The sequence below is a fragment of the Microtus pennsylvanicus genome, chromosome 13 (assembly GCF_037038515.1).
Source record: "Microtus pennsylvanicus isolate mMicPen1 chromosome 13, mMicPen1.hap1, whole genome shotgun sequence".
Taxonomy (NCBI): domain Eukaryota; kingdom Metazoa; phylum Chordata; class Mammalia; order Rodentia; family Cricetidae; genus Microtus; species Microtus pennsylvanicus.
This window is the reverse complement of record NC_134591.1, coordinates 63,379,750-63,405,082: the sequence shown is the minus strand read 5'-3', so window position 1 is coordinate 63,405,082 and position 25,333 is coordinate 63,379,750. Positions and strand designations below refer to the sequence as shown.

General features: G+C 43.9%; 1 protein-coding gene across 1 annotated transcript; it reads right to left on the bottom strand.

Moving 5' to 3' along the window:
- Positions 1-91: 91 nt before the first annotated feature.
- Positions 92-25,333, bottom strand: Srsf4 (serine and arginine rich splicing factor 4). The gene is made up of 6 exons (XM_075946756.1): positions 25,049-25,333; positions 7,664-7,806; positions 6,820-6,932; positions 4,061-4,275; positions 1,675-1,764; positions 92-1,540 (listed from the first exon to the last, which is right to left on the bottom strand). The coding sequence occupies exons 1-6, from the start codon at positions 25,153-25,155 to the stop codon at positions 733-735; spliced, it is 1,476 nt and encodes a 491-aa protein (XP_075802871.1). The 5' UTR covers positions 25,156-25,333; the 3' UTR covers positions 92-732.

The following is a 25,333-nucleotide window of genomic DNA, read 5'->3' as shown; positions in this document are numbered from 1 at the left end:
GAAAGTCCTTTGGGAATTCTTGTTTCCTCACCACAGGAAAAACAGCAGGACAGATGACATATCAGGAAATGCTACTTAGATTCAAGCACGATGAAATTTTGTCAAGCAAAAATAGTCTTTATTCAAATTTAATGGAAACAGGGGTCACTATACTTTGCAAGACGGGGAAAAATAAAATTAAAAAAACTTTTCTTCTTTTAATATAAAACAATATAATCACAATACCAGAATATGGAGCTCTACAGTTTACTTCCTATGGGCTATGCAGTATCAATTTCTCTTGACTGTGCTATTCACAACGTTGTTAAGTCCAAAAATAGGAAACCAAAGTGGTGGGAAACTGAAGACTTGCACTTTCACTACGTGGCATACATCAAAGGGCATCAATTCAAGGGCAAAACGGTTGAACTCACCACACCTACCTATGCCATCATTCCAGCCCGAGAAGCCGTCGGGGTGCTGAGCTCCCTTTAGCCATGGCCAGGCCTTAGAGCCAAGGCGTTTGGATGTCCTGCTGTGAGCAAAGGGAGGTTTGAGGAGCTGCTTTTCAGTGGAGGAGCGGGAGGCCTGGCGCCAGGAGGCGGTACCGAGGAAGCACTGAGATTGAACAATTGGAGACACACCATTAGGGGAGTTCAATGTACAGCGGTGAGGGTGTTCTACTTCACTCTTGTGCTACGGCTACCAACATGTACAAAAGACTTCTCGACAGTTCCAGTGTGGCATAGCCAGTTAGGATCTTGAGTGGGACCTGGATCTAGATCGGGAGGGCGACCTGGAAGCAGACCTGGATGGAGACTTGGACCGAGAACGTGTTTTTGAAGCTGACTTCGACCTGGAGCGCGACTCTGCAGGGAGACTAGGTTTGGATTTGGAAGTGGATCTTGACCTAGCCCGGGGCTCTGGATTGGGACCCGCATTCTCCCCCTCAGCCCGGCCTTCCCTCTGGCCGGACTCTGCCTTGGCATGCTCCCGCTCCTTTGACACTGAGCGGGATGGTGACCGGGAGTGGTCGGTGTCCTCCTTCTTCTTCTTGCTGCTGCTGACCTTGCTGTCTCGCTTGCTGCTATGCTTGCGGCTGCGCTCGCTTTTGCTGCGGCTGCGGCTTCGGCTTTCCTCCCTGCTTCTCTTCCTGCCCTTCCGCTTGTCCTTGCTTTTGCTGCGGCTTCGGCTCCGGCTGCCCCCTTTGCTGCGGCTTCGGCTCCTACTCTTGAGAAGGTTCTTCTCTTGGCTTCGTCTCTTCTCCTGGCTGTGACTCCTGCTCACGCTCCTTCGCTTCTCCTCTGCTCTCCTCTCCTTGCTCCTGCTCCGACTCTTACTGCCATGGCGGCTGGGGCTGCGGCTCTTGGTTTTGCCAGCACTGTCGTTGTTCTGGAGCTTGTCTTCAGCATGATCTTTACTCTTGCTTCGGCTCTTGTCAGCACTACGGCTGCGACTGCGGCTCTTGTTGTCTTTGCTGGGACTCCGGCTTTTCTCCTTCTTACTGCGGCCGCGACTCTGACTGCGGCTGCGGCTCTTACTGCGGGAGTGAGAACCTGACCTGGAAGACATAGGTGCTAAGTGAGTAACAGGTGCCTAGATACTCTTCAAGTCAGGAAGTAAAGAGTGCACACAGCATATGGGGCTCAATCTAATGCATGGAAGCAGCTAGGACGAGGGAAGGTGCAGGCCCACCTGGATCGAGATCGACTCTTTGAATGGCTGCTTTTGCTGCTGCCACTTCGGCTTCTGCTCTTCCGGGAATGTCTGCTTCGAGAGCGAGACCTGTAGAGAGAAACTTTTTTGAGACAGGGTCTCATTAACCTTTGCTGGCCTGGAACTTGCTAGGTAGACCAGGCTGGCCTTGAACTCACAGAATTCACCTGCCTTATCTCTTGAGACTGGGATTAAAGGTGTGTACCACCACGCGCAAGTGAGAAAACAAAAACTTTAAATTACCAACAAGGGGCTGCAGAGTTGGCTCAGTGTTTGAGAGCACTTGTTCTTTTTTTTTTTTGGTTTTTCGAGACAGGGTTTCTCTGTGGCTTTGGAGCCTGTCCTGGAACTAGCTCTGTAGACCAGGCTGGTCTCGAACTCACAGAGATCCGCCTGCCTCTGCCTCCCGAGTGCTGGGATTAAAGGCGTGCGCCACCACCGGCCGGCCGAGAGCACTTGTTCTTGCAGAGGACCTGGGTTCAATTCCCAGCACTCATACGGTGGCTCACAACTATCTTTAGTTCCAGGGGATCTAATACCCTCCCCTCCTCTGACCTCAGCAAATACAAGGCACGCACCAATACAAGGCACGCACATGGTACACAGACATACAGGCAAAGCAAAATACCCATACACATAAAATAAAACTTAAAAAAAGATTGCCAATAAAAGGCTGTCTAGAGTGGCTCAAGAGATGGTTCAGCAGTTAGGACCACTGGCTACTTTTGCAGAGGACCCAGGTTTGATATACAGCACCCGCATGGCAGCTCACAGGGTCTGTAACTCCAATCCCAAAGGATATGATGTCTCTTTTGGCCCTGGCAGGCGGCAGGCACACACAAATGCAGACACACATGCAGGCAAAACAACCACACACAAAGAACTTTAATTATATAAAAAAGAGGCTGTCTAGAGCAAACCAAGATATTTTTTTCAATCAAAAGCCATCTGTTTCACATAGCAGTAGGGCATAGTGGTGCATGCTCGTAATTCCAGTGCCAAGAGTCAAAGATAATATGTGAGAATGTTCCAGGTTAAAGAAACTTAATGATGGAGCTGGAGAGATGGCTCAGAGGTTAAGAGCACTGCCTGCTCTTCCAAAGGTCCTGAGTTCAATTTCCAGCAACCACATGGTGGCTCACAACCATCTGTAATGAGGTCTGGTGCCCTCTTCTGGCCTTCAGGCACAACGCAGAAAGAATATTGTATACATAATAAATAAATAAATACTTTAAAAAAAGAAAAAAAGAAAGAAACTTAATGATCTCTGCTATATGTCTGAGCCGGATCCTGGCCAGGAAACACTCCAGCACAAACACACCCATGGAGCAACCAGGTAAATATGAGTATCGCTTTGCTATCTGGTAAAGACACAATTATATACTATGTGTGTTCTTGGGGCTACTTAAGTGCTGTAACTTACGATGTGCTTCAGAACACAGTGCAAACACAAGAGTATGTAATAAATACAAAGGAAGGAAAACAAGTCAGAACCACTGCAATCGTATCCAAACTGGCCTTTCAACTTTGAGGTTTGAGAATAACCACGAGGAAAGGCATGGGAAAGCAGTAAAGTGCATTTGAATGGAAAGCAAACAGGAACAAAAGGCAGGAGACTGAAGATACAGGGCTCCAGTGACGGTAGACAGAATCAACCTGAGTACTAAAATCATGACTGTAGTGGAACACAACACACACACTCATCCAGAGACACCAAAAGAGCACCTTTATTGTTTCCAGACAGTGGTCAGTCACACAGATGCTACTGATGGTGCGACAGAAGTTAAGGACAGAGCACTAAGGCTGTAGTCTTGTTGAAGTATGCCCCGTTTTTAATGTTGCCAAGTCCTAGCCTTGAGTTCACAGGGAATTTAAACTGTGGGAAAATGCACTAGACAGCCTCACTTCAACACAAATGTAAGAAAAGTTGTAGCTCACTATCCTGGGAAAGTCACCCTTGCCTCATTCTAGAGAGAGAGCCCTGTGCACCCGTCACAATAGTCATAATGGCCACCACTTGCTCACTGCAGGTTTTCTCCAGGGAAGGCAGGGACCAGGTCTGGCTGGTGACCTCTACTCTTGAGACTTGCTCATCAAGAAGAGTAAGCACAGGCACAATGGCCACACATGCTTCTAACCCAGTCTGTGGCTCAGCTCTCAAGAAGAAAGGTGAGGCCACTGAGTTGTGCCTCAAAAAAAGGACTTTACTTCTGTTTATATTTGTGATGTAAGAGTTCAGGAGTTTCACAAATAAATGTTCAGATCAAAGTCCTGAGTTACTGAACCCAAAAGGAGAGCAGGAATAGGCTGTCCATTCTGCTTAGTTGAATTACTGTAGAATGCTCACTCACAATGTTAACAGTACCTTGAGTGACTCCGGCTCCTGGAGTAAGACCGGCGCCGTCTAGAACCTGGCTTGTCTTCAACTAGTCTGATTTTTCTGCCGTTGACTTCAGTTCCATCCAACTTTTCCAAAGCTCTTTTCATATCAGAGTAAGACACAAACTCAATCACCCCTTCATTTTTTCGTCCCTTGTGAGCATCTGCATACGTCACTTCTCCTGCCTGGCGCATGTAATCCTAAAGAAAAAAAATACAAGTTAAAGTGCAGAAGGCAACTGAAACCGGTCTAAGTGACCATAGGCCTCTGTCTTCATTGTCTCAGGACAGTGTGGTCAGGTCAAGTCGAAGAACAGATGTTATGAATAAAGGAGAGGAATGACTCCGGGCAGAACTTAAGATGTAGGGCATCGGCTAATTCCCAGTGTTAGTGTGTAACACACTTGATAGACATTTGTGGTCTGCGTTCATTTTGCTGAGTTCTGTCCTGACCAAGTTTGAAGACACTGAGCAGGTCATTTAATGGCATTTCCCTACTTGCTATATCACAAACATGTCTGTCAGTGTCTTAATATACCTAACATTCCTAGTCATCACCCCTGCATATTTTTGAAGGTTTCTCAATTGTCTTGAGTGGAGGTTACACCTAAATTTTGATCATTATTCATAATCCAATCAAGAATGCCTCTGCACAGAATCTGAATTATTTGCAGAAGTCTGGGTTCTGGATAAAGGGTTGGGGGCCATCCAAACTAGGACATTCGTTATAGTTAGACCAAAATGGATTACCCTGACAAGATGAGGTACCCTGACAACTGGTAAAAAGCTGGGACAGTGCTACTATATGTGTATGAGTGTTTGCTTGCACGTGGCCTCAGGGAGGTCAGAAGAAGGTATTGGGTCCTCTGTACCTGGTTACAAACTCACATGCCTGGCTGACTGCTTTGAGTCACCATGTGGGTGCAAATGCAGCCCTGCTGAAGAGCAAGTGTTCTTTCTTTTTAAAAAACAACCATTTGCAGCCTGGTCTACAAGAGCTAGTTCCAGGTCAGGCTCCAAAACCACAGAGAAACCCTGTCTCGAAAAACCAAAAAAAAACCCAAAAAAACAAAAAAACAAACAACCATTTGGGGGCTGGAGAGATGGCTCAGAGGTTAAGAGCACTGCCTGCTCTTCCAAAGGTCCTGAGTTCAATTCCCAGCAACCACATGGTGGCTCACAACCATCTGTAATGAGGTCTGGTGCCCTCTTCTGGCCTGCAGGCATACACACAGACAGAATACTGTATACTTAATAAATATTTAAAAAACAAAACCAAACCCCAAAAAACCCACAAACATTTAACTTTTATGTGCATTGGCATCAGATCTCCTGGAACTGGAGTTACAGACAAGTGTGAATTGCCATATGGATGCTGGGAATTGAACCCGGGTCCTCTGGAAGAGCAGCCAATGCTCTCAACCACTGGGCCATCTCTCTAGCCCCAAGACCAAGTGTTCTTAACTGCTGAGCCACCTCTTCAGTCCCCAGAGCCACTACTTTATTTCAGCTAGCCATGCTTCCAAATTAGTGATGGATAATAGACGGCTCCTAACAGCAGTTCCATATCGAATGCTCTTTCATGTTTTAAGTGCTTACTCCTAATTATAACCACATAGGCAGATATAACTGTATCAATCTTACAGATAAGGACAGTAAATTTCAACAAGGTTGTTAACTGCTTAAGGTCAGTGAGATAGTCATTAGTGAACAGAGACAGAATCAAATATGGAATTCCCCCCCCTACCCACACACAAGGTTTCTCTGTGCAGCTTTGGAGCCTGTCCTGGAACTCACTGAGATCTGCCTGCCTCTGCCTCCAGAGAGCTACGATTAAAGGCGTGTGCCACCACCCAGATGGAATTATATTTTCATGAAGCAAAGTTAGGGAGAGCCCCATAGTATGGGTTTGAGTAAACCCCTATAAGAGTTGCCTCCTTCAAGTGTGGTACTGTATGCCTTTAATCACAGCACTTGGGGAGACAGAGGAGTCAGAGGCCAGCCTGGTCTATAGAGTGAGTTCCAGGACAGCCAGGCTACACAGGGAAACTGAGAAATTGCCTGTGGAACCAAATTCTTTCTCTCCTCTTCCTCCTCTTTTTTTTTTTTTTTTAAGACAGGGTTTCTCTACATAGTCCTTGCTACCTTGGAACTCACTCTGTAGACCAGGTGGCCTCCAATTCAGAGATCTGCCCAACTCTTGCTTCCTAAGTGCTGGGATTAAAGGGGTGCGCCCCCCACCACCTTTCTGAGATAAGGTTTCACTTCTGGAACTCACTATGTAGTTCTAACTGGCCTCAAATTCATGATCTTCCTGCCCTGACCGCTTATCCAAGCATACCACACCTGACTGAGAAACAAAACTTACAAAACAGTTTCATTGTGCCGACCCATACTAGAAGCTGACATCTGCAATGTTCGAGCTTGGGTTAACAGAAACATGGGCTATTTTAGCTTTTTCTAGGCAGCTCCACCCCATTAGCTCCCTAGAACACTGTCTGCAACGGAAAATTCCATGTAATACAAACGATTCCTTGGAGCAGTTGTCCTCCTCCTATGTAAAGTAGGAGTGGTGTTTTGATGGCCTTTGTACTCCTATAGGACCTTTATCTGGGGAACTGCCCAATGCTCTGGTGGTCTGAAGTCTGTAACCATTATACCGTGAATGCCCAGGCCTGCATAAATTGCTTGTTTTCTACTCTTACCCATGCCCAACCTTATCTGAGAAGTTGATGAAGCCCAAACCTTGAGGTCTTGCCAGCTGCACCGACTTGACAAGTTCTCCACAATAAGTCTGTACTCTGTGCGGGTAGGAGGACCATATTTATCTCGCCCACTTCTTCGATAGCCATATCCACCTTTAGAAGGTTCAAACAGACGGATTACTACAGTGTAAAATGGAGATGACACAGCAGACTCTCAAAATATGCAACTTCATGCCCCCTCTCCAAACAATGGCATGTATATTTTAACCTTAGCCTCACCTTTAATTCTAGAGTTTAAACATGAAAATTTAGCAAGTTATAACACATTCGTCAATTTATATTTTAAATTAGCATACATAAAAGAACAATTTAGGAAAAACAAATTATTAAATCAGTTACTATTATTACCCATGGTGATTGAATTTTTTTGTGAATATTTTACATGGAGGAAAAAAAAAAGAACCTAATCTCATCTGCAGCTAAAGGGTTCTCATCACCCAGTTCTGAGTATGACTGTGGTCATCACATGGCTTCCTGTTTTGGTCAGCCAAGGGCCACTCATAGAAGGGTAACCAAGGTCAGCAAATGGAATAGGTGGTCATTTTAGCCTCAAAGGATTCTTTTAATTAAAATTGAAATCTTTCATAAATATATGCGAAACAATTGCATTACAGAGGAAAAAGCACATCATTAAACATTATGAAGCATTAAAACAAATTTATGCCATAATTTTAAAAATTTTATTTACAATTCTGTATTTTAAAAAGATTCAATCTTATAGAAACAGCTTAAATATCAGTACTTTTAAATAAAACATTACTTTAAAAATTAGCATCTATAACAAAGGCATGTAACTGATAAAAATATGTCCTTCAAATGCTTACTGCGTCCAGAACCGTAACTGCCATCCCGGCGTGGGCCTCGAGCATGCTCAACAATGACTCGTTCACCACAGAGGTCTTTGCCATTCAGCTCATAAACAGCATCATCTGCATCACGCAGATCATCAAACTCCACAAAACCATACCTACAAGAGAGCAAACAAAACCTGGTCAGCACCACTGGCAACCAGCTCCATTAACATGTCAGAAATCAATGAGGTTCATGCTTAGCACAGGCTGGGGGTTGCAAACTAAGGGCCAAGTTTCTCTTTGTGTAGAACCACCTTGTTTTGTGCCAACAGGCAACTGCAAGAGTCGAAGGCTGTGTAAAGTCTAGCAGGAAGCAGCAGCAAATGCTTTCAAGGGCTGCTTGGTTTAAGGAATCAAAACTCTGCACTTCCTGGGACTCAATCTGTGATATTTTAAACACCACATGAAAACTCACCCTCTGGCAGTTTTACATGTGTACCTTAGGTGCAGCTGGGCCTCCACTGATGCACTGTTTTATTAACTGCTAAATCATGTTCAAAGTATAAAAGCAGGTAAAAGTCACATTATCTTGTCTCTTTTGCCAAAGATTTTTTTTGAGAGTTCTTGTTTTCTACCTAAACAAATCAGTCACAAATGAATTAACTGTTCTAGAAATTACTGGAGAAAACACCTGGAGTTGCTTTCTTCCCCATGGGATTCCAAGTTCATTTCCATGGTGTCTGGAGATAGGCAGGAACTGTCTACACACCACTGTATAAGAGCCTATATACTGTATTACTAGATACTTTCGAGAAAAGAGATATGGTTGGTGGTTTAATGCATATAGGGTAAACTGCCCCCCAAATCCTGTTAATGCCTACTACAGACTATAGTTTGTTAAGCAAAGTGCAGAATCTGTAAAATACTTACAAGCAAGGTTAAACTCTCTTGAATGAAGATTTAGTTTGGTCTATGAAAGACCTGCTTTGTGAATACTGTCTGTATTTAAAAACCAAAGTCATCCTTCAGATCCTGCCCAGTCACAAAGGAGTTACAAGCCAGTTCTTTAGATTCTTGCAAGCTGTGCACAGTGCAAACAGTGTTTGTTCCTCTTTAAACACAGTGACACTGGACACAGGCCACAAGACTTGCCAGGAACAACAAAAATCTCAGGATTATTTTTTCTGTGGGGGCAGGTAGGGTTGCACTGTGGAACCCTGGCTGGCCCTGAACTAAGTAGCTCTCCCCCTCCCCGTGTGTGGATTACAGGCGTGTACCACTGTGTCTACCTAGTCCAGTTTTTTGAGTTGGTGATCTATTAGTTAAAATATCAAATTAGAATGCAAAATTGCTGAAATTTACTAAAGAGTTCTTTCCAAACAAATCTCTCAAGGTGACAAGGTCCAGGACAAGCTTTAGAGAGTTAATTTTTTAAAATTACAATAAAAAAAAGTGTGCATCATGGCTCCTGCGTGTAGGTCAGAGGACAACTTGTGGGAGTTGAGCCTCTTCTTTCACCACATGGGTCCTAAGAATTGAACTTAGGTAGTCGGCCTTGGCAGAAGGCACCTTTATCCACTGAGCTTTGTGGTCCCCTTTTGTTTTAGAGGGTCCTTTATACTAAAATGTCTAAGTGGCATTCAAACTTTAAGAAAAAAAAATCTCCATTAAGAAAAAAAAGAAACAAAAATAAGAGACACCTACTTAACAGGAAGTGTTTTCAGAACACCTGCTTATGTAGCTCTGTGGAATCTTTGAAACAGGCTTCCACAGGCTGGAATTAAGAGTACAATAATAATAATGGTCTTAAACAAACATGCTGTTGCATTTGTCAAGGCAAATAAAAGAAAGCTTTCCTAACTACTCATGTTCAAAACTACTAGTCACTAAAAACCCTTAAGGGACACTATACTGCAGCTGCCTTTCCCCTTCTAGGTAAGATGAGTCAACAGGAAAGTGATTAATAGATAATTTGTTTGTTTTTATGAGACCAGGTCTTGCTATAGCCCTACTGGCCTCGAACTCATAGAGATCCACCTGCCTCTGTCTCCAGTGCTGGGATTAAAGGTTGTGTGCCACCATTCCTGGCAAGGTAGTTTTTCAAAAAGCAAATTTAAAAAAACAACAAATCCAAACACTACTTTACTTTGGCTTGGTTTAGGATCTTTTGGAGATCATAAAATACCAAAAAGATCCAAGTATGGTCCTTTCTCTAACTGTGCAGACCAGTCCTGGACCAGCTCTGCTCTCCTCTGCTCATGGTATCACTGTCCTTGGCACCAGGTGACAAGCAGACACCAAGTAGAAAGATAGGCAAGAACACTTGTCATGGGCATGATGAAATAAATGGCTTTCTCTCTTTAAAAGGTATTCACTGGCTCAGCACCCGCCAATAATCAGAAGAGAATTAATGTGAGGTCACAACAGCACCGACTGCTAAAGACTAAACAAATCAATTACAGGAAAATCAAAAAATATTTTCCCCAAACACTTAAGGTTTATATTACAGATCACAGAATCACAAACCCAAGACCCTAAGTCCTGCAGGGCAAATGAGGCAAGAATCCCAGCAGCTTCAGCCCAGTGAGGCTTCAGCTTAGACTCCTATGTGATGCTGTTCTCAGCAGAGACCACCCCATTCTATGGCTTACATGCAGAGCTCATGTGACCTTTCAGGAAAGCAGTGACAGCCTACTTAGGGGAGGCACAGTCATTCAAACATAAATCAATGCTCAGATAGACCAATCTCTACCACTGAGGCTGAAGCAAGACACAGGGACAATTTATGCTGCCAAAGGAAATTGTTCCTGTATTTCCTAATATTTACTTCTAAAAACTCTACAGGGGGTCATTTAGTAGCCTTTATGGGGGTACTTATTCAAATAGTTGACTTAAGGTCCAATTTATTTCACAAGAAAGCTTTGGTGACTCCTCTGTGAAAAGCTTAAAAATCTATTTGGAGCATTTGAATGGCAAAGACCAGATCAAAGATCAAACCAGACATTAGACTGTCACTTCTCTATGCCAATGGCATGCTGGATGGAGCTGAAATCACAAAAATACAATAGAGGAAACAAAAAGGAAAAATGGTGGAGAATTCTGGTTCTGAGGATGGATCAAACATTAGGTCAGTGTATTTCTACCAAAATGCTGTCCACTCAGCTTTGCTTTCTGTGAGCAGGTCCAGTGAATGGCCCCCCAAGGAGGCAGCAGCCTGGGTAAGTAATACAATGTATTCATCAAACAACCTTTTATTCTAAACAATGTGACTTTAATTAATATTCATAGCACTCAAGAGTCAGGTACCAGTAAACCTAGCTTCATAAATGAGAAACCGAGGCACAAAAGTTAAAGAACTCTCTCATTAAGAACTCAGCAGGGCTTTTGTGCAGAGCTTTGACTCACAACTATATTAAGATGGTCAGCAAGCCCTGGACTGGCTGTGGGCCCAGTTCTGAAAGGAACAAACTTTACAGCAAACTTGTTTGTGCCTAATCACCAAGGAAGAGTATATGCTACATACAACTAAGGTTTAGTAGCCTTTATGGGGTTACTTATTCAAATAGTTGGCTTAACATCAAGAGTATACTAAATGAGTGGATAATTTAAACTTTCAAAATTGGGCAAGTCTAGACCAAGAGAGAGAGTAACACCAGAGTCAGGGATAAATTTAACATTTTATTATCTAAGATGTCTTTTAAAACTGTGGGTCCCAAATTAGTTTTAAAAAACTTAGCAGTCCTTCAGCTAAATTTTCATATCTTCAAAAAGAAAATCTAATATCAGATTCTTCAAAAACCAACCTGCACCCTTCTTTAAATCCCCCCTCCCCCCCTTTTGGAGACAGGGTTTCTCTATGTAGCCCTGGCTATCCTGGAGTTCAGACATCCACCTGCCTCTCTGCCTCTTGAGTGCTGGGATTAATGGCATGTATAAATAACCACTGCACGGCTAATAAATGTATTTTTAAAATTAAATATTGACATGAACACCACCTATTTTGTTCTTCATACCAAGTAACACGAAACTGACCTATTCTCAAAAAACTATCAATGTTCTTCTTTGGAATTTCCTGTCCAGGTATGGAGGGATTCTGAGGCATACATGTGACTTTATCACATGACAAAGCACCTGGTGGGACCTGTAAGTCTCACAAAACACGACTTGGACAGATAAATTTCTCTAACTATAAACCTGCTGCTGCTGCTGCATTAAGAACACTGTCAAAGAAATTTTAGCATGAGACTGATGAGTGTGAGGGGACTGGGGAGAAGGAATTTAAGTGCCAGCTCTATCTTGCAGACTGATTAAAAACCCATATCTCAACTTCCTCTAGGGTGGCAGCTTTTCATGCTTTCCTCATGCTATGTGTAAGCACTACCACACGCACAACACTTCAATTAAACACAAAATTTTCCTTCAGTGATTCTCTATTGCTTCTTTGCCAAAGTGTTTCCCATGGCCTTGGCATATCCTGACAAATACAGTCAAAAGAATGAGGGGGAAGGGAAAGCTAGTATGACTTTCTCCTTATGGAGCCTTATGAATCTGAAACAAGTCCAGTGGGTACCTGGACAGCATAAAGCAAAGCCATGTTGCACCCATGGCTGCTCGCATTTTGGTCCATTCTCACCCCTGCAATGAATGCTCTAGTCTTCCTCATGCACAGCTGATGTACTGCTCAGTTATTGGTCAAACTGAAAAAGTACAACTGGAATGACATATTGATTTCAATACAAGGTCTCTTAAGCTATCCATTTTAGAAATGCTTGTCACATTTCTTGCAAGAGTTATCATTATACCCAAATTCACAATGCTGCCAAGCAGGTTTTCTCTGACCCCAGTACTTGTAAATACCAAACAAAGGTCCTGAACACCACAAGGTTTGCATTTTCCTTTATGTTTCACCGAAGAGGACGCCACTTATCTCACCCTCTTCAGAATAGTTTATTTAGGGTTGTCTGTCCTCCAAACACCCTCACTCATCAGAGACTGGAGTACAGGCCTAGGGGAGAAATGATAAGCACAGCTGGCCTGGAGATGAGCTACTCAATGACTAATTGAGCAGGTTTGACTAAGGGGTGCTGCCGGGGAGTGGATACAAGGAGCAGGGAAAGCAAGCCTCCATGCGACTGCAGACACCCACCAACACTGCTTACCGAGGAGCATGCCTCGGATGGTCTCTCAATAAGGAAATGTGCCCCTTTCCACAGTGGATCTCTGCTCACCTTTGTCCTAAAACTGTGCCACATGCTTTTCTTTGTATGTGGACAAGACAGTCCTCAGCCAACCATCAGCAGGATGTGAGTTTTGCTTTCCCAATGTGGTGAGCCATTCCCACATTCACTCATTTTCCTTGTAAGAACCGAACCTCTCCATGGCTGGTCAGGATTAGGGATGTTGCTGTAGCCAAGGAAAAATTTTCATCTGTTGAAGTTAACCCACAGGGTGGCTTGAACCCTCAATCTAGAGCCAGTAGCACTGTATTTTGAGGGCAGAGCCCATAAATCTGCCCTGAAAGAAATGGTATTCAGTGAACAGGAATCAAACAGCTTTTTTTTTTTCAAAGCACTCAGTTGATCCTAGGCTTCAGCCAACTTGGGTCTTAAGAAGTGGAAAGGGCACACTGACAGGAAAGACTAATTCTTGACAGCTGCATCAAGTGCATGGAAACCTGTAGAACAAAGACAGTTCTACAGCCAACTCTTGTGGTCAGGTGAGGCCAACTTGGAGAGGCTGTGAATGAGAACAGTGTAACTGCCCTGACTCCACAGGTCTGCAGCATTCCAGGGCACCAGCAGCCAGGCCCTTCCAGCATATTAACCAGTGTCACATTTACTGCTTAGCATCAGTGGTCATGGGTGTGAGCTGACTTCCAGTGACTGAGGGAGTTTACAACCCATAGTGGCAAGCTGCTGCTCCAGGAGCAGGTTCCTGAGACCCTTTCCTATTCTGAGACAGGAAGGAGGCTGCTCTTGGCTTTCTGCCCTCCCTTTCTTTAGTCTCAGAGGAGGGAGGGCCATCAAGGCCATCCAGAGAAGGTGGAAGACTTACCCGTGCTCACTCAGTGGCAGAGCTGGGGTGCGACTTCAGGGCTCACCATTACCCAGCCTGGGGCTCTTTCACGTCGGCAAACTGGCAGTTCCCGCACACCAAGAGCTCTCTGATTAGAGCTAGTGTGGATTCCTGGTCTGCAAACGGTTGGCCACAGCTCAGTCTGCACTTGATCTTTCCCCACCTTCAAAGAAGAAAACCTACCTCATGATTTCTCTCTTCCAGAGCCCCTGATCACCTGATTCACTCCCAAAAACCTTGTAATCATTTCTGACTATTCTCCTTTGGTTATCCACTGCATCTACTGTCAAGTTCACTAGTTTTCTTACTGTGCTGGGTCCTTGGGACTGTTTGTGTCTGATCACAATTGCAGACTACAGCTATTTTCACTCAGGCAACTTGTCTCTTTTGTTGTAGTGGGAAAAGCCAGCAGCGAAATTACTCTGTTGCTTAGAAGTCTATGCCTCCTAATATCTTTATGTACTTCTAAACACTCTGACTATACAAGCTGAATCCTTTCAACCTTGTTCATGGCTAAGAAGCACCTCCTTCAGGAAGTCCCAGAACCTTGCATGCCTGATGCTCATCGAGCCATTTCTCTAGTGCGTCCGTCAGTTTTTTGTCTTATAAGGCAATGCTTTTCTTTCCAAGCCCTGTTTCTTTTGGTTTGTATTATCTCATCAATTATAAGGGCTTTCACATAATAAAGGCTAGCACCTATTGGGTATTTAGCACAGTGCTTGGCTCATAATAAAGACATATTTTTATTGTCTGTAATATTTCATTTGTAACTCATAATAAAGGTTAAGAGTGAATTATTATTTTCACTCATGATGAGATAACTAGGCACGGAGAGGTCAGGCAGCTTGTTCACAGTCAGGGAGCATTTAAGTGGTGGAGCTGGAGGTGAACCCAGGCTCAGGACTCTTGAATCCCAGCTTTAAGACACAGATCCCAAAGCCTTTGAAAGGCTTTTTTTGTTCCCCACAGTCCCGAAGAAAATCTTTTCTATTTAATAAGCACTGCTGCTTGACTTAACCATAATCTAACCTCAGATAAGCCAGGTGGTAGCAGTTTTTTGGTACAGCAGGGTGAAGTCTCCAGAGAAAAAGGACATTGGTCTTGGGGTAGGGTGAAGCACTCTAAGCTGGGGCATGAGACAACCGGGTTACTTTCACTCTTGTCTTTTGGTTCCCATTAGCCAGTGTCAGCCATCTGGTCCTTCCGAAAACATGTGTGGGTTCAGAACATAACAGACTAGAAGAATAGAGGAAAAATAAGATTATTCTGTGCAATCTCCATTCTGGAGGTCCCGCATCAACCCCTGCAGTCTGTCTTTGCTTCCAAGGATCAGCAAAAATTAGATAAGGATAAAGGTACTTGGACCTAGCTGTGGTGACATGAGTGATCACTAGAGACATTGCTTAAGGATACATTTAATTAGTTTTGCAAAGGAATGGTGATTGGGACCAAAATATTTGTATATTTATGCATGAATATTAGGAGAAAATAAATGAGACAGAAGTCAGTATTAGGTTTACAGACTTCCAAATAGAACAAAACAGTAGCGATGGATGATACATCTAAGACCTGATTTAATTTTAATTCTAAGCTACTCCACCCCATCAGGACGTTTTCTTCAAATTCCTTTGTAATATTAACCAACTCCTATTTTTATAGATCTTGCTATGTGCCAAGCATTACAGGAAGCACTCGTTGCTTTACTCACCCTTCCCAATTCTGAGGTCTATTGCTATCTCCCAGACAGAGAATTAAGACCTGGGTCTCTGACTAAGGCTATTCAAAATTCTCAGACTCTTCAAACTCTGATCCTAACCTAAATCCTACACCCCATCAGGCTCTGCTACCTCCCAGATCAAAAGAAAGCAGTCCTTAACAAGAGAATCTGAAGGGAAAAACAACAACAACCACACAAAAAAAAAAAAACCAAAAACCACCCCCCCCCAAAACAAACAAACAAAAAAAACCCCCAGGGGCTCAAGGAGCACAGGCCTGACAAGACAAATGCCCACATGTTGAGCACAGTGAAGGCAGAGATGCCAACCCTGTAACTGTGTGAACACTATTCAGTTGTAAATGTCTCCTACTAAGCCATTAGTGGAAACAAAAATAACTATAAAAGTTTCAACAGTTTGAGGGCTCTGATCTCATCAATGGATTAATCCAACGAGCTCATAATCGGATAGACTTATTAGGAAGTAGTGGAAACTTTAGTGGGTTTGGCCTAGCTGGAGGACATGGATCATAGTATGTATTTGGAGAATATATAGGCCCTTTCTTGTTTCTCTGTCTCTTGGTCTTCACAAGGTGAACGTCTCTATCGCCACAGGTTCCAATTGACAAAGACATTCTCCTTAACAAAGGTCCATAGCCAAGGAACCAGCTGAGCATGGACTGAAACTTCTAGTATGGTGAATTAAAACACATCTTTCTCCTTTTAAGTTCATTTGCTTGGGTATATAGTTACAATAATGAAAAATGACTAACACGGAGTAAATCGTTTGATGACAAAAAAAATCTAACGAAAAGTAGCTAAATTCAAGTCTCCAGGTTTGCTTTGATTTTTAGCTGGAGACTGAACCCAGAGACTTAGGCTTGCTAGGCAAATATTCCACCACTGAGTTAAATCCCCAACCCAAGCCTGGGGTTTAAGCCACAGTGTAGCTACCAGGAATCTCTAAAAGAATATTTACGTACCGAGGTGAGAAAAATAGAAACAGTCATCATAAAAAACTAAATAAAACTTACTCTAGAGTAAGTAGATGATCCACCTGCCTCTGCTTCCTGAGTGCCAGGATTAAAGGTGTGCCCTATCACCTCCCTTGAAACAACATTGTTAAAGAGCTAAGTGCGCTAAGCCGCTTCACTGCCCCTACCATATTCTTAGCCTAGGAAATGAGACGCTTAGAGAGCAACACATTTGTAAATAATCTGTGGATCAAACTATACTAACCATAACCTCCTTGCCATTATTAAATAGTTAAAGTCAAAAAGCTGCTTTCCTTAAAGGAGTATGAGGCAGCTAGGGTCCAAAATTACACCCGTGTCTCTTTTTCAATCTTCTGACAATTAAAGGGCCTCACACTAAAGTTCACGAAGCTCAAACCACAAACTACAAACAAGTTTACTGACCTCATTACTATTATTACCAGTTCAGAACACATCTTTTAGGACACAAAATGACACGCACCACTATGTCCATTATGCCCCATCACCAAAACAAGGACACACTCAACAACAATGCTACCCAAATCTACACAGAAAGCGGTTCATCCTCTCAGCACACTGGAACAGACTGTTTAAACTCACAAAGCTTCTGCCTCTGGGAGCATCTTAGCTGTTCACAGATCCTTCCTAACTGGCCCTCGGTAGCTGTCTATTCTTTTTCCCTTCAATTTTGTTAAAGATGCTAATGCCATTTCTTGAAGATACATTTCCCCCAAACTGGCCATTTCATTATTTTAAGAAAAATTTCAAGTTCTTTTAGATCTGCTGCTTCACTGCACATGAAGCCTGTCGAGTCTTGACCATCTGGTCAGGCTGCTTTCAAAGTTCCCCTCAGTCCCCCTCTTCTCTCTAGTTCTTGGAGGTCTCTTCTGGCATTAGCTGCCATGTCTGGCATTAGCTATCACCTCTAGCCTGGGATTTCACCTCAGCCCAGAAAAGTTATCCAGGGCCTTGCCTTAAAATCTGGCTATGTAAATCCAGAGCACAATCCCTTCACTTAAAGGCTATTCTAAGAACAGAGGCTGCAGGAATGGCATAACACTGAAATATGCGCTGATCCCGACACACATCCTACCCCAGGTGTCATGACAGAAAAGCCTGAGGAAGGTTAACCTAGCACTCCCCATCCATTCTCTGCCCAAGGCCAACACTCTAAGTACAGTCTGTCTCACTTTAGGTTCGCTGGCTTATTAGAAGCCTCTAAAAGACTACAGGGTGAACAGGCCAGAGGACCCAGATTACCCCTTCAGGCAGGAAAGGAACAACAGTAGAGAAGCCTGACTGTCACAGCAATGCCATAGCTGGCATGTGAATAAAAATGATCTGCAGTTTCTAGAGCTTTCAAAAAATCATTCTGCAATCTTGGCCTGTCAATCACATGCCTCAGTTTCTATAGTAGCACAGATCAGGGATACCACTTATTTATAAAGTGCTTTGATACAGTCAATTGAAATAGAAACTATACAGCTGGTGAGATGGAACAGTGGATAAAGGCATCTTTCACCAAGTCTGACAACCTAAGTTGAATGCTGGGAAACCACAAGGTGGAAGGAGAGAACTGACTCCCAAAAGTTTTCCTGTGATCTCCACACACGTGCTGTGGCATGCCACACCCCCACAAATGGACTTAGAGAGACTATACAAATGCAAGTTGTTAATGTTTTCTACTGCTTAAGAGCTCAGTGTTAGCTCACACATTTACAAGTACCATTCCTGATATCTCTTTAGGTATGTGGAGCACTTTTGGAATACCTGAAAGCATTCCAAATCTCCAGGAACCCAAACCACATATATTATCCTGTCTACATTCTGGGCTCTAAGAAGAGCTATCTCATACAGCCTTCTCATTTGAGCAGTCATCTCAATGAGAAAAGGAGGAACAATATACTAAATGAAGAATGGAATTTTAAAATGTCTTGACCAAATAATTACACGTCTCGTTTATTCATAACACAAATCAGGAGTCTGGCAGCCAAGAAGAGAGAACTGAAGCAGGGTAATTTATGTTAGAAATATTTAGATATAATTTAAAGTATAGTCTTGTTTGATATTGATTTCTCAAAAAAATTTAAATCTCTCATGTTGTGGGAAAAGAAGTAACGTAGGATTGATTGCATCTGTAATAGTTATAAGACTACCAAAACAATGACTATTACTTCATTTGGGATTCTGTCCTGTCCTTTTCTTTTTGTAAGAACAAGGTCTCACGTGGTCTGGGCTGTCCTCAAACTCCGAGTAGTCAGACACTTTGCTGTACTTCTGATCTGTTGCTTCCACCTCCCAAGTGCATTACAATCAAAAGCTACCACACCTGGCTGAATTTGTTGTTTATTGAAACTGAATTTTTTCCCTTTCCTTTTCTTTCTTTCTGAGACAAGGACTAATTACATTGCCCAGACTGGCCTTCACCTGAATAGCTGGGACTATCTATCAGAAGACACCACCACACTGAGTTTCAAGCAGCAAAGATGTTAATAGCATGGCTCAATGCCAGTGAGGTACCCACAATGTGTGCATTCTTAGCTTCTGCTGGTGTTCTTGCAACTGGTGTGGTTCTTTCTGTTTTTGAGATAGGGTCTTACTATGTGGTCCTGGCTGGTCTCGAACTCACAGAGATTTATTTGCCTCTGCCTATTGGGATTAAAAGTGTGCACCACCATGCATTAAGACTTTTGTGTGCTCATTTCTGCTGGGACTAATGAATTCTGTTCCATGAAATATGTCAAGACAAAATGCAAAAAAGGTTTTCATGCATGATATCCAACACAGGGTTATTAACTACAGCTAGAATTAGGAGACAATCTAGGGAAATAATTTAGGCAAAGCACAACTCAGCTAGACAATGAATTTTAGGCAACCAACAGTGAAGATTCCAATATAATAAGAAAATTACACCATACAAAAAGTAGCACACAAGACATGGGGCTATACCTCAGTTGGACTGTCTGCTTAGCATGCATGAAGCTCTGGGTTTGATACTTAGCATAAAATGGATAAGGTGGCCCATATCCAGAATCACAGCACTTGGGAGGGAGAGGGCAGGATTATCAGAAGGTCAAGGTCTTCCTTGGGCTACTACAGTGGGTTTAAGGCCAGTTTTGGCAACCAGAGACTGTGGTCCAGATTGGCCTTGAACACACGATCATTTTGACTCAGCCCCCTAAATGTTAGGATTACCATAATATATCATCAGAAAACATCAAAAGACCTATACTACCCCCTTTCTGTTTTTTTCCCCCCTTTCATCTTTTTTTGAGACAGGGTTTCTCTGTGTTTAACAGCTCTGGCTGTCCTGGAACTTGCTTTGTAGAGATCAAACTGGCCTTGAACTCACAGAATCCACCTGCTTCTGCATCCCAAGTGCTGTGATTAAAGGCGCGTACCACCACTGCCTAACTTCCTTTCTGGTTTTTACACTGTCTGAATTACCTACAAGCTGCACATAATCTCTAAGTCAAAAGTTACTTTGTAAAGTTCTTAACTCTGGTAGGCTAAATGAAAAAAAAAATCACAGTTTATTGAAAGTTCAGAAAACAAAGAGTTCTTAAACAAGGGAAGTAAAAATATTATTTGGGGCTGGAGAAATGGCTCAACAGTTACTAACACTTTGGCTGTTTTTCCGGAGGACCTAGGTTCAGGTTCAGTTCCAAGCACCCACATGGTGGCTCACAACTGTCTGTAACTCCATTTCCAGGAGACCTTGTCTATTCTGGCATCAGACCCATGCTGCACAGGCACACATGTAGGGAAAACACCAGCACACATAAAATTAAATAAAATAAAACCTATTAGTTTGGAAACCAAGGGCTATCAGAAAACATAAAAATGCACCCCAAATCCTAAAAATGTGAAAAAAGTTTTACATAAAAACATTTTCCAGTGCCACATATGCATAAAATTGCGAAAAATCAAAAAAAATCCAAATGTCAGTTCTAACTTAGCTTTAAATGCAAAACCTAAAACGAATTCATATACAGCAATTCTATATAATCATTATAAAGTCGAACTGCAGAGGCTGGAGGTGTGGCTCAGCAGTAGAGTGACCTGCCTACCATGCATGGAGCCTGGAGTTGGATCCTTAGCACAACACATCATACAAGGCAGGTTGTTGAACTTAGAGAATATTCAAAGACAGACCAGGCTTTTAGGCAAACAGGCAATGTGTCACATGACCCTAAGTTGGTTGAAAAAGGAAAGAAAAAAAGGGGGAAGAGAGACAAGGAATATATGTATGTATAGATGTATAGCTGGGCATAGTGGCGGATCTCTTCTAGTTTGAGGCCAACCAGGTCTACTCAGTGAGACCCTGTCTCAAAAAACAAAACAGCCACCACAACAAAAAACCCCAAAAAATTAAAGAAAGAAGGAAATGTATGTGTGAAAGATGTAGATGTGACAAAAAGTCAGACCATGTGCCCCAAATGCAAGCAGAATCATCTCTGGATGACCTTTTGCCCTCCTTCCAATATTAGAAGTTAAGCAATGTAGAACTGTCATAATGGGAAATATGTTGTATTTTGAAGAAAAAGTAAAATATGATTAATTCCTAACCAGACTCAAATGACTGAGAGACACAGTTCAAGTGGCACACTACTTTTAAGGCTGGAGGATGATCTTAAGTTAGTGGGACTTTGTTAGGGAGCGTATAGCTTTGTGCCATCACTAACAGCAAAGCATTTACCTGCTATTTGGCAGCGCTCAACTCACCAGAAATCTATAACCCGTAACATTAGCTTAACTAGACCTCCTTCACCCTCCCTCTAAAGAGCAAGCTCCTGGGGAGGCTTCAGTCCATGGAGAAAATGCATGGATTCCTCTCAGCAAATAAGGCCCAGTGGCACTTGATTAGGATAGGGAAACACAACAGGGACCTAACTCACTGCAAGAGTTTTAAAACACACACACCAAGCTTCATACTACTCTAATTTTAAACAAAGGTAAAGACAAACCTACCCAGTAGAATGAAACGAAAACAAGAAAACCAAGCACCAATCCCAAGTTTTCTATCGAAACTCTAGCCGTCTACCATTTCACTGTCACATCAAACACAGCTCCGGCATTTCCAGCTCACTTTCCCTTGAGTGCTTGAACTTAGGACTTTAGCCAGCTAGCTAAAGAAAGAAAACCTCAATGATTTGGAAACCTATTCTTCTAGTTCCTAAGCAGGTAAATCAAATCACCTAAGGATGTATTAAGTTTTACTCAAAACTAAAAGATCTGTGACTGAAACTACAAGATGTCTGTGGCAAGAGAGAAAATTTTGTACATAAAAACAAAAGTCTAGATATTACAACGAAGTGATTTACTGCTAAAAAAGAAACTCCATACTACATGTAATCAAACTCAATAAAAGCCACCATAAAAGCTGAAGGGATAGGAAAAGGTACTAGTAGTTTTGTCTCTTTGAGACACTCCCAGAATTCAATCTTGATCCACTCTTGCCCATAGTGGCACCAGGTGGTCTCTCTGAGGCTGGTAGGCGTAAGGTCAACATGGCCCCAGGGAGATTTGCATCACACCTGTAGTCCCAGGAAGAACCATCTGTCTCCAAGTTCTCTAAAACAGAGGCAGGTTGCCTGGCGCAAGGAAACACTGAGGTGCTTGTATACACAAAATCCTCTCCTGAATAGTAAATCTATTTTGCAAGTAGAAACTATGTTACCCCGTTACCTAATTAATTCTCAACTTTACAATCCATCTGCCAACACCTACAAGATATCTCACCTTAACAAATGTGAACGAACTCTCTAGCAATTCTTTACAGTCCTATTAATCCAAAACCTGTTCTAGAGTTTCAATCCATTCCCTGTAAGGAAGTCCACTACTGCCCCAGGCTGAACTATGAACTCACACCCATAGCTACATCTCCTCCTATTCCACTTCCTTCAGCCTCCCCAGAATCTCTAACACATTGTCGTCCTCTTCCCTCAAGTTATTTTCTTCTGTAATGATCTGAGTGATGCTAGGTCATACTGTATGGAATTAAGATGTCTGTCACACCTGTCTTTAAATCTCAGAAATACTTTGCACTCCTTAACTCAACCTTGATCTATAAGGATGGATTTCGTGCACATCATCCATCGTTCGGTATATAAGAATGAGAATTCCTAAAGCACCCAGGCAGTGAGTGTCTGTCCCCTGAGCACTCCCCTGAACTGTTCCATGCTTCCCTCAAAACCTTTGAATTCTATTCATGATTTAAAATTTAGTGTAAAACTTTTTTTTAAAAAAATCTTTTTTATTTTTGTATTTATCTTTTAAAATTTATTTTTATGTGTATGGATGGTCTGTTGTATGTCTGTGCACTGCAAGCCCTGCCTAATTAGTGCTCAAGGAAACCAGAGGAGTCAAATTCCCATGAACTGGAGTGCCAGTTGTGAGTGCTATATGGGTGTTGAGAAGTGAACCCAGGTCCTCTGGGAAGACAGCCAGCACTCCTAACCATGGAGCCGTCACTCCAACCCCCTAGTGAAAACTCTTAATAGCTGTTTCGGGTTTGGTGTTACTTTCTAGATCCTCATGAGCTTTGATCCAGCTAGAAGGTATCATCCAAATGGTCCTTACCAGACCACCTTCCCACCAATTAAAACATGTGTTTCTGGACACTTCTCTTTCTTCATTTCAAGTCCTAGTAAATCCACACTTCAAAGCTCATTTTAAGAAAAATCTATTCTGGGCTGGAGAGATGGTTCGGCGTTAAGAGCACTGGCTGCTTCTCCAGGGGACCTGGGGTCTATTCCCAGCACCCACATGGCAGCTCACAACTGTCTGTAACTCCATTTCCAGGGGATCTGACACCACAAACAAACATGTAGGCAAAACATCAATGCACAAAACATAAAAATAAACAGTTAAAAAAGAATCAATTTCAGTAAACTATTCCACATTTTACTTGTCTGAGTTCTAATTGAGAACCAGTATTCCTTGATTCAAAATATACGACAATCAGTTTAGTCAGGAACAGAACACTACTGCCTTACTCAATCATGAAGCACATGCGGGCATCCTGTTGGGGGTACACATCTGAATCACCCTTCAGTTTTGCCCTACTACCTTTTCCAACTCTCATCCGCACCCTGAGAAAACAGACCTCACCAAATAATACAGTTCTCAAACACGTAAGAGCGGACATGCTTCCTAATAGGACTTCAGTAGTGTACGGCAAAGTATCAACCGAGAAAACAGGTTCAGAGTAACTAATTCACTTGCTCAGAGAAGCGTAAACTGAGGACCCAAGATTTGACTCTCACTTATCTAACTTCCAAAACCCATGTTTCACCCAGAGTTATTCTGTCAACTTACTTGGACTGTAGGGGAAAAAGGGGTGGATGGGTGGGGATAATCTCTCACATGTAAGGTAAGGACCACAAAAAAGCAATCCTCTCAACGTTGTCTAATACTCTCTGTAAGTTCACTGAACAAAATAAACTGTCTAAACCCTTTATGCGAACCCAGTAGTCTATGAACATTTCACCGAAGTCTTGTTCTCGGCAAGGAGATTCTTCTAAGTGTCAATTCGAAATCCAGACAATCTGAAAACGTGCTGGCTCATGTGCAACTCATATTAAGGTATATTTCTTCTCAAATGTCAGTTACCACTGGTCTCGACGGACCAACGGCAAAGTCTTAGAAACCAGCCAAACAACAAAGGCAACAAAACTAAGGGCTCCTCAGGCTTACTGCCTCCAACTCCGTTCCGCTGCTTAACGCCTTTCAAGTCCGACTTAGTATTTCTCAGCTCCCAAGCAAAATATGCGAATATCTTCTCCGGGCTGCACGGCTCACCCGTTCCCCCTGAACCCAGCTGGTAGCCTCGGCTAGCACTGCTCCGCCAAAGCAGATTAGGGCTACACGCCCAGAGCGCACGGGGGAGGCTGTTAAGCAGGCAATTTTGAGATCTGTGTCTCCACCTGCACCAGGAGTCGACGCAGACCCGGCCAGGGTGGCCACTACCCACTCAGCAAATCCTCCAATAGCAGGCATCTTCTGGCATGTTGGAGAGCCGAAACCCCAGCCTGGAAACTCTGTACGGACTCCCCCAAGATAACGAGCTAGCACTTTAATTTACTCTCGTAAAGGGAGCGGGGAAAGGCTTTCAGCGCGGCAAGACGATACTTTCGAAACTGTCACTACACTACTCAAACTAGAGGCTCCCGCCCAAAAAAAGTATGGCACACAGAAAAAGCCAGAGCTCCTGTCCCCGGAAACACGCACCGGGAACCCTCTGGCCCGGCGGGCTGGCGACCAGGGAGAAGGGAGCCGGAAACCTCGTCTGCTCCCAGCAGCCTCAGAGCGGGAAAGGCCCACCTCTCCACAGAGACGAACCAGGCCTCGGTCCCGCGGCCCAGCGAGGGAAACCCAGGCCTCCCCGGCGCCCGGAGCCCCAGCCCAACCCGGGCCGCCGTCCCCATTATCCCGCCACCACCCCCGCCCGCGCAGGCGCAGTGGGAGCCGGGCCTACCCGCGCCCCCGAGGCGCCGCCGCCATGGCGGAGCAGAGGAGGCCTGCGGCGGCTTAGCGCCCCAGAGAGCGCTGCGCTCGCGTCGCCGCGGCCTCCCAGCCACCGCTGCGGCCCTGTCAGCCCCCCCCGGCCGGGCCCTCCGCCGCCCTCCTCACCCGTTCTTCAGATCCACCTCCAGGATCTTCCCGTAGCCCTTAAAGAAGCGCTCCACATCGCGCTCCCGGGCCTGGTAGCTCAGGCGGCCGATGTACACCCGCGGCATCCCGGCGGCGGCTGGCCCCGGCCCCCCTCAGGCGGCGGCCGGCGAAAGGAAAGCGCGGCGGCGGCGGCGGCGGTAACGGGCGGGCGGCGGGACGGACGCAGCCGAAGCCCGGCGACGTACGCGAGCACGTAGCTCGAGAACGCGCGCCCCCGCGGCCCGCGCCCTCCCCCCACCCCGG

Coding starts and splice junctions, on each gene's coding strand:
- Srsf4 (XM_075946756.1), bottom strand. CDS start 25,155: ATGCCGCGGGTGTACATCGGCCGCCTGAGCTACCAGGCCCGGGAGCGC. Junction 7,807..25,048: donor GAGGTGGATCTGAAGAACGG/GTGAGGAGGGCG, acceptor GCTCTCTTGTAG/GTATGGTTTTGTGGAGTTTG. Junction 1,765..4,060: donor AGGAGCCGGAGTCACTCAAG/GTACTGTTAACA, acceptor TTCTCTCTACAG/GTCTCGCTCTCGAAGCAGAC.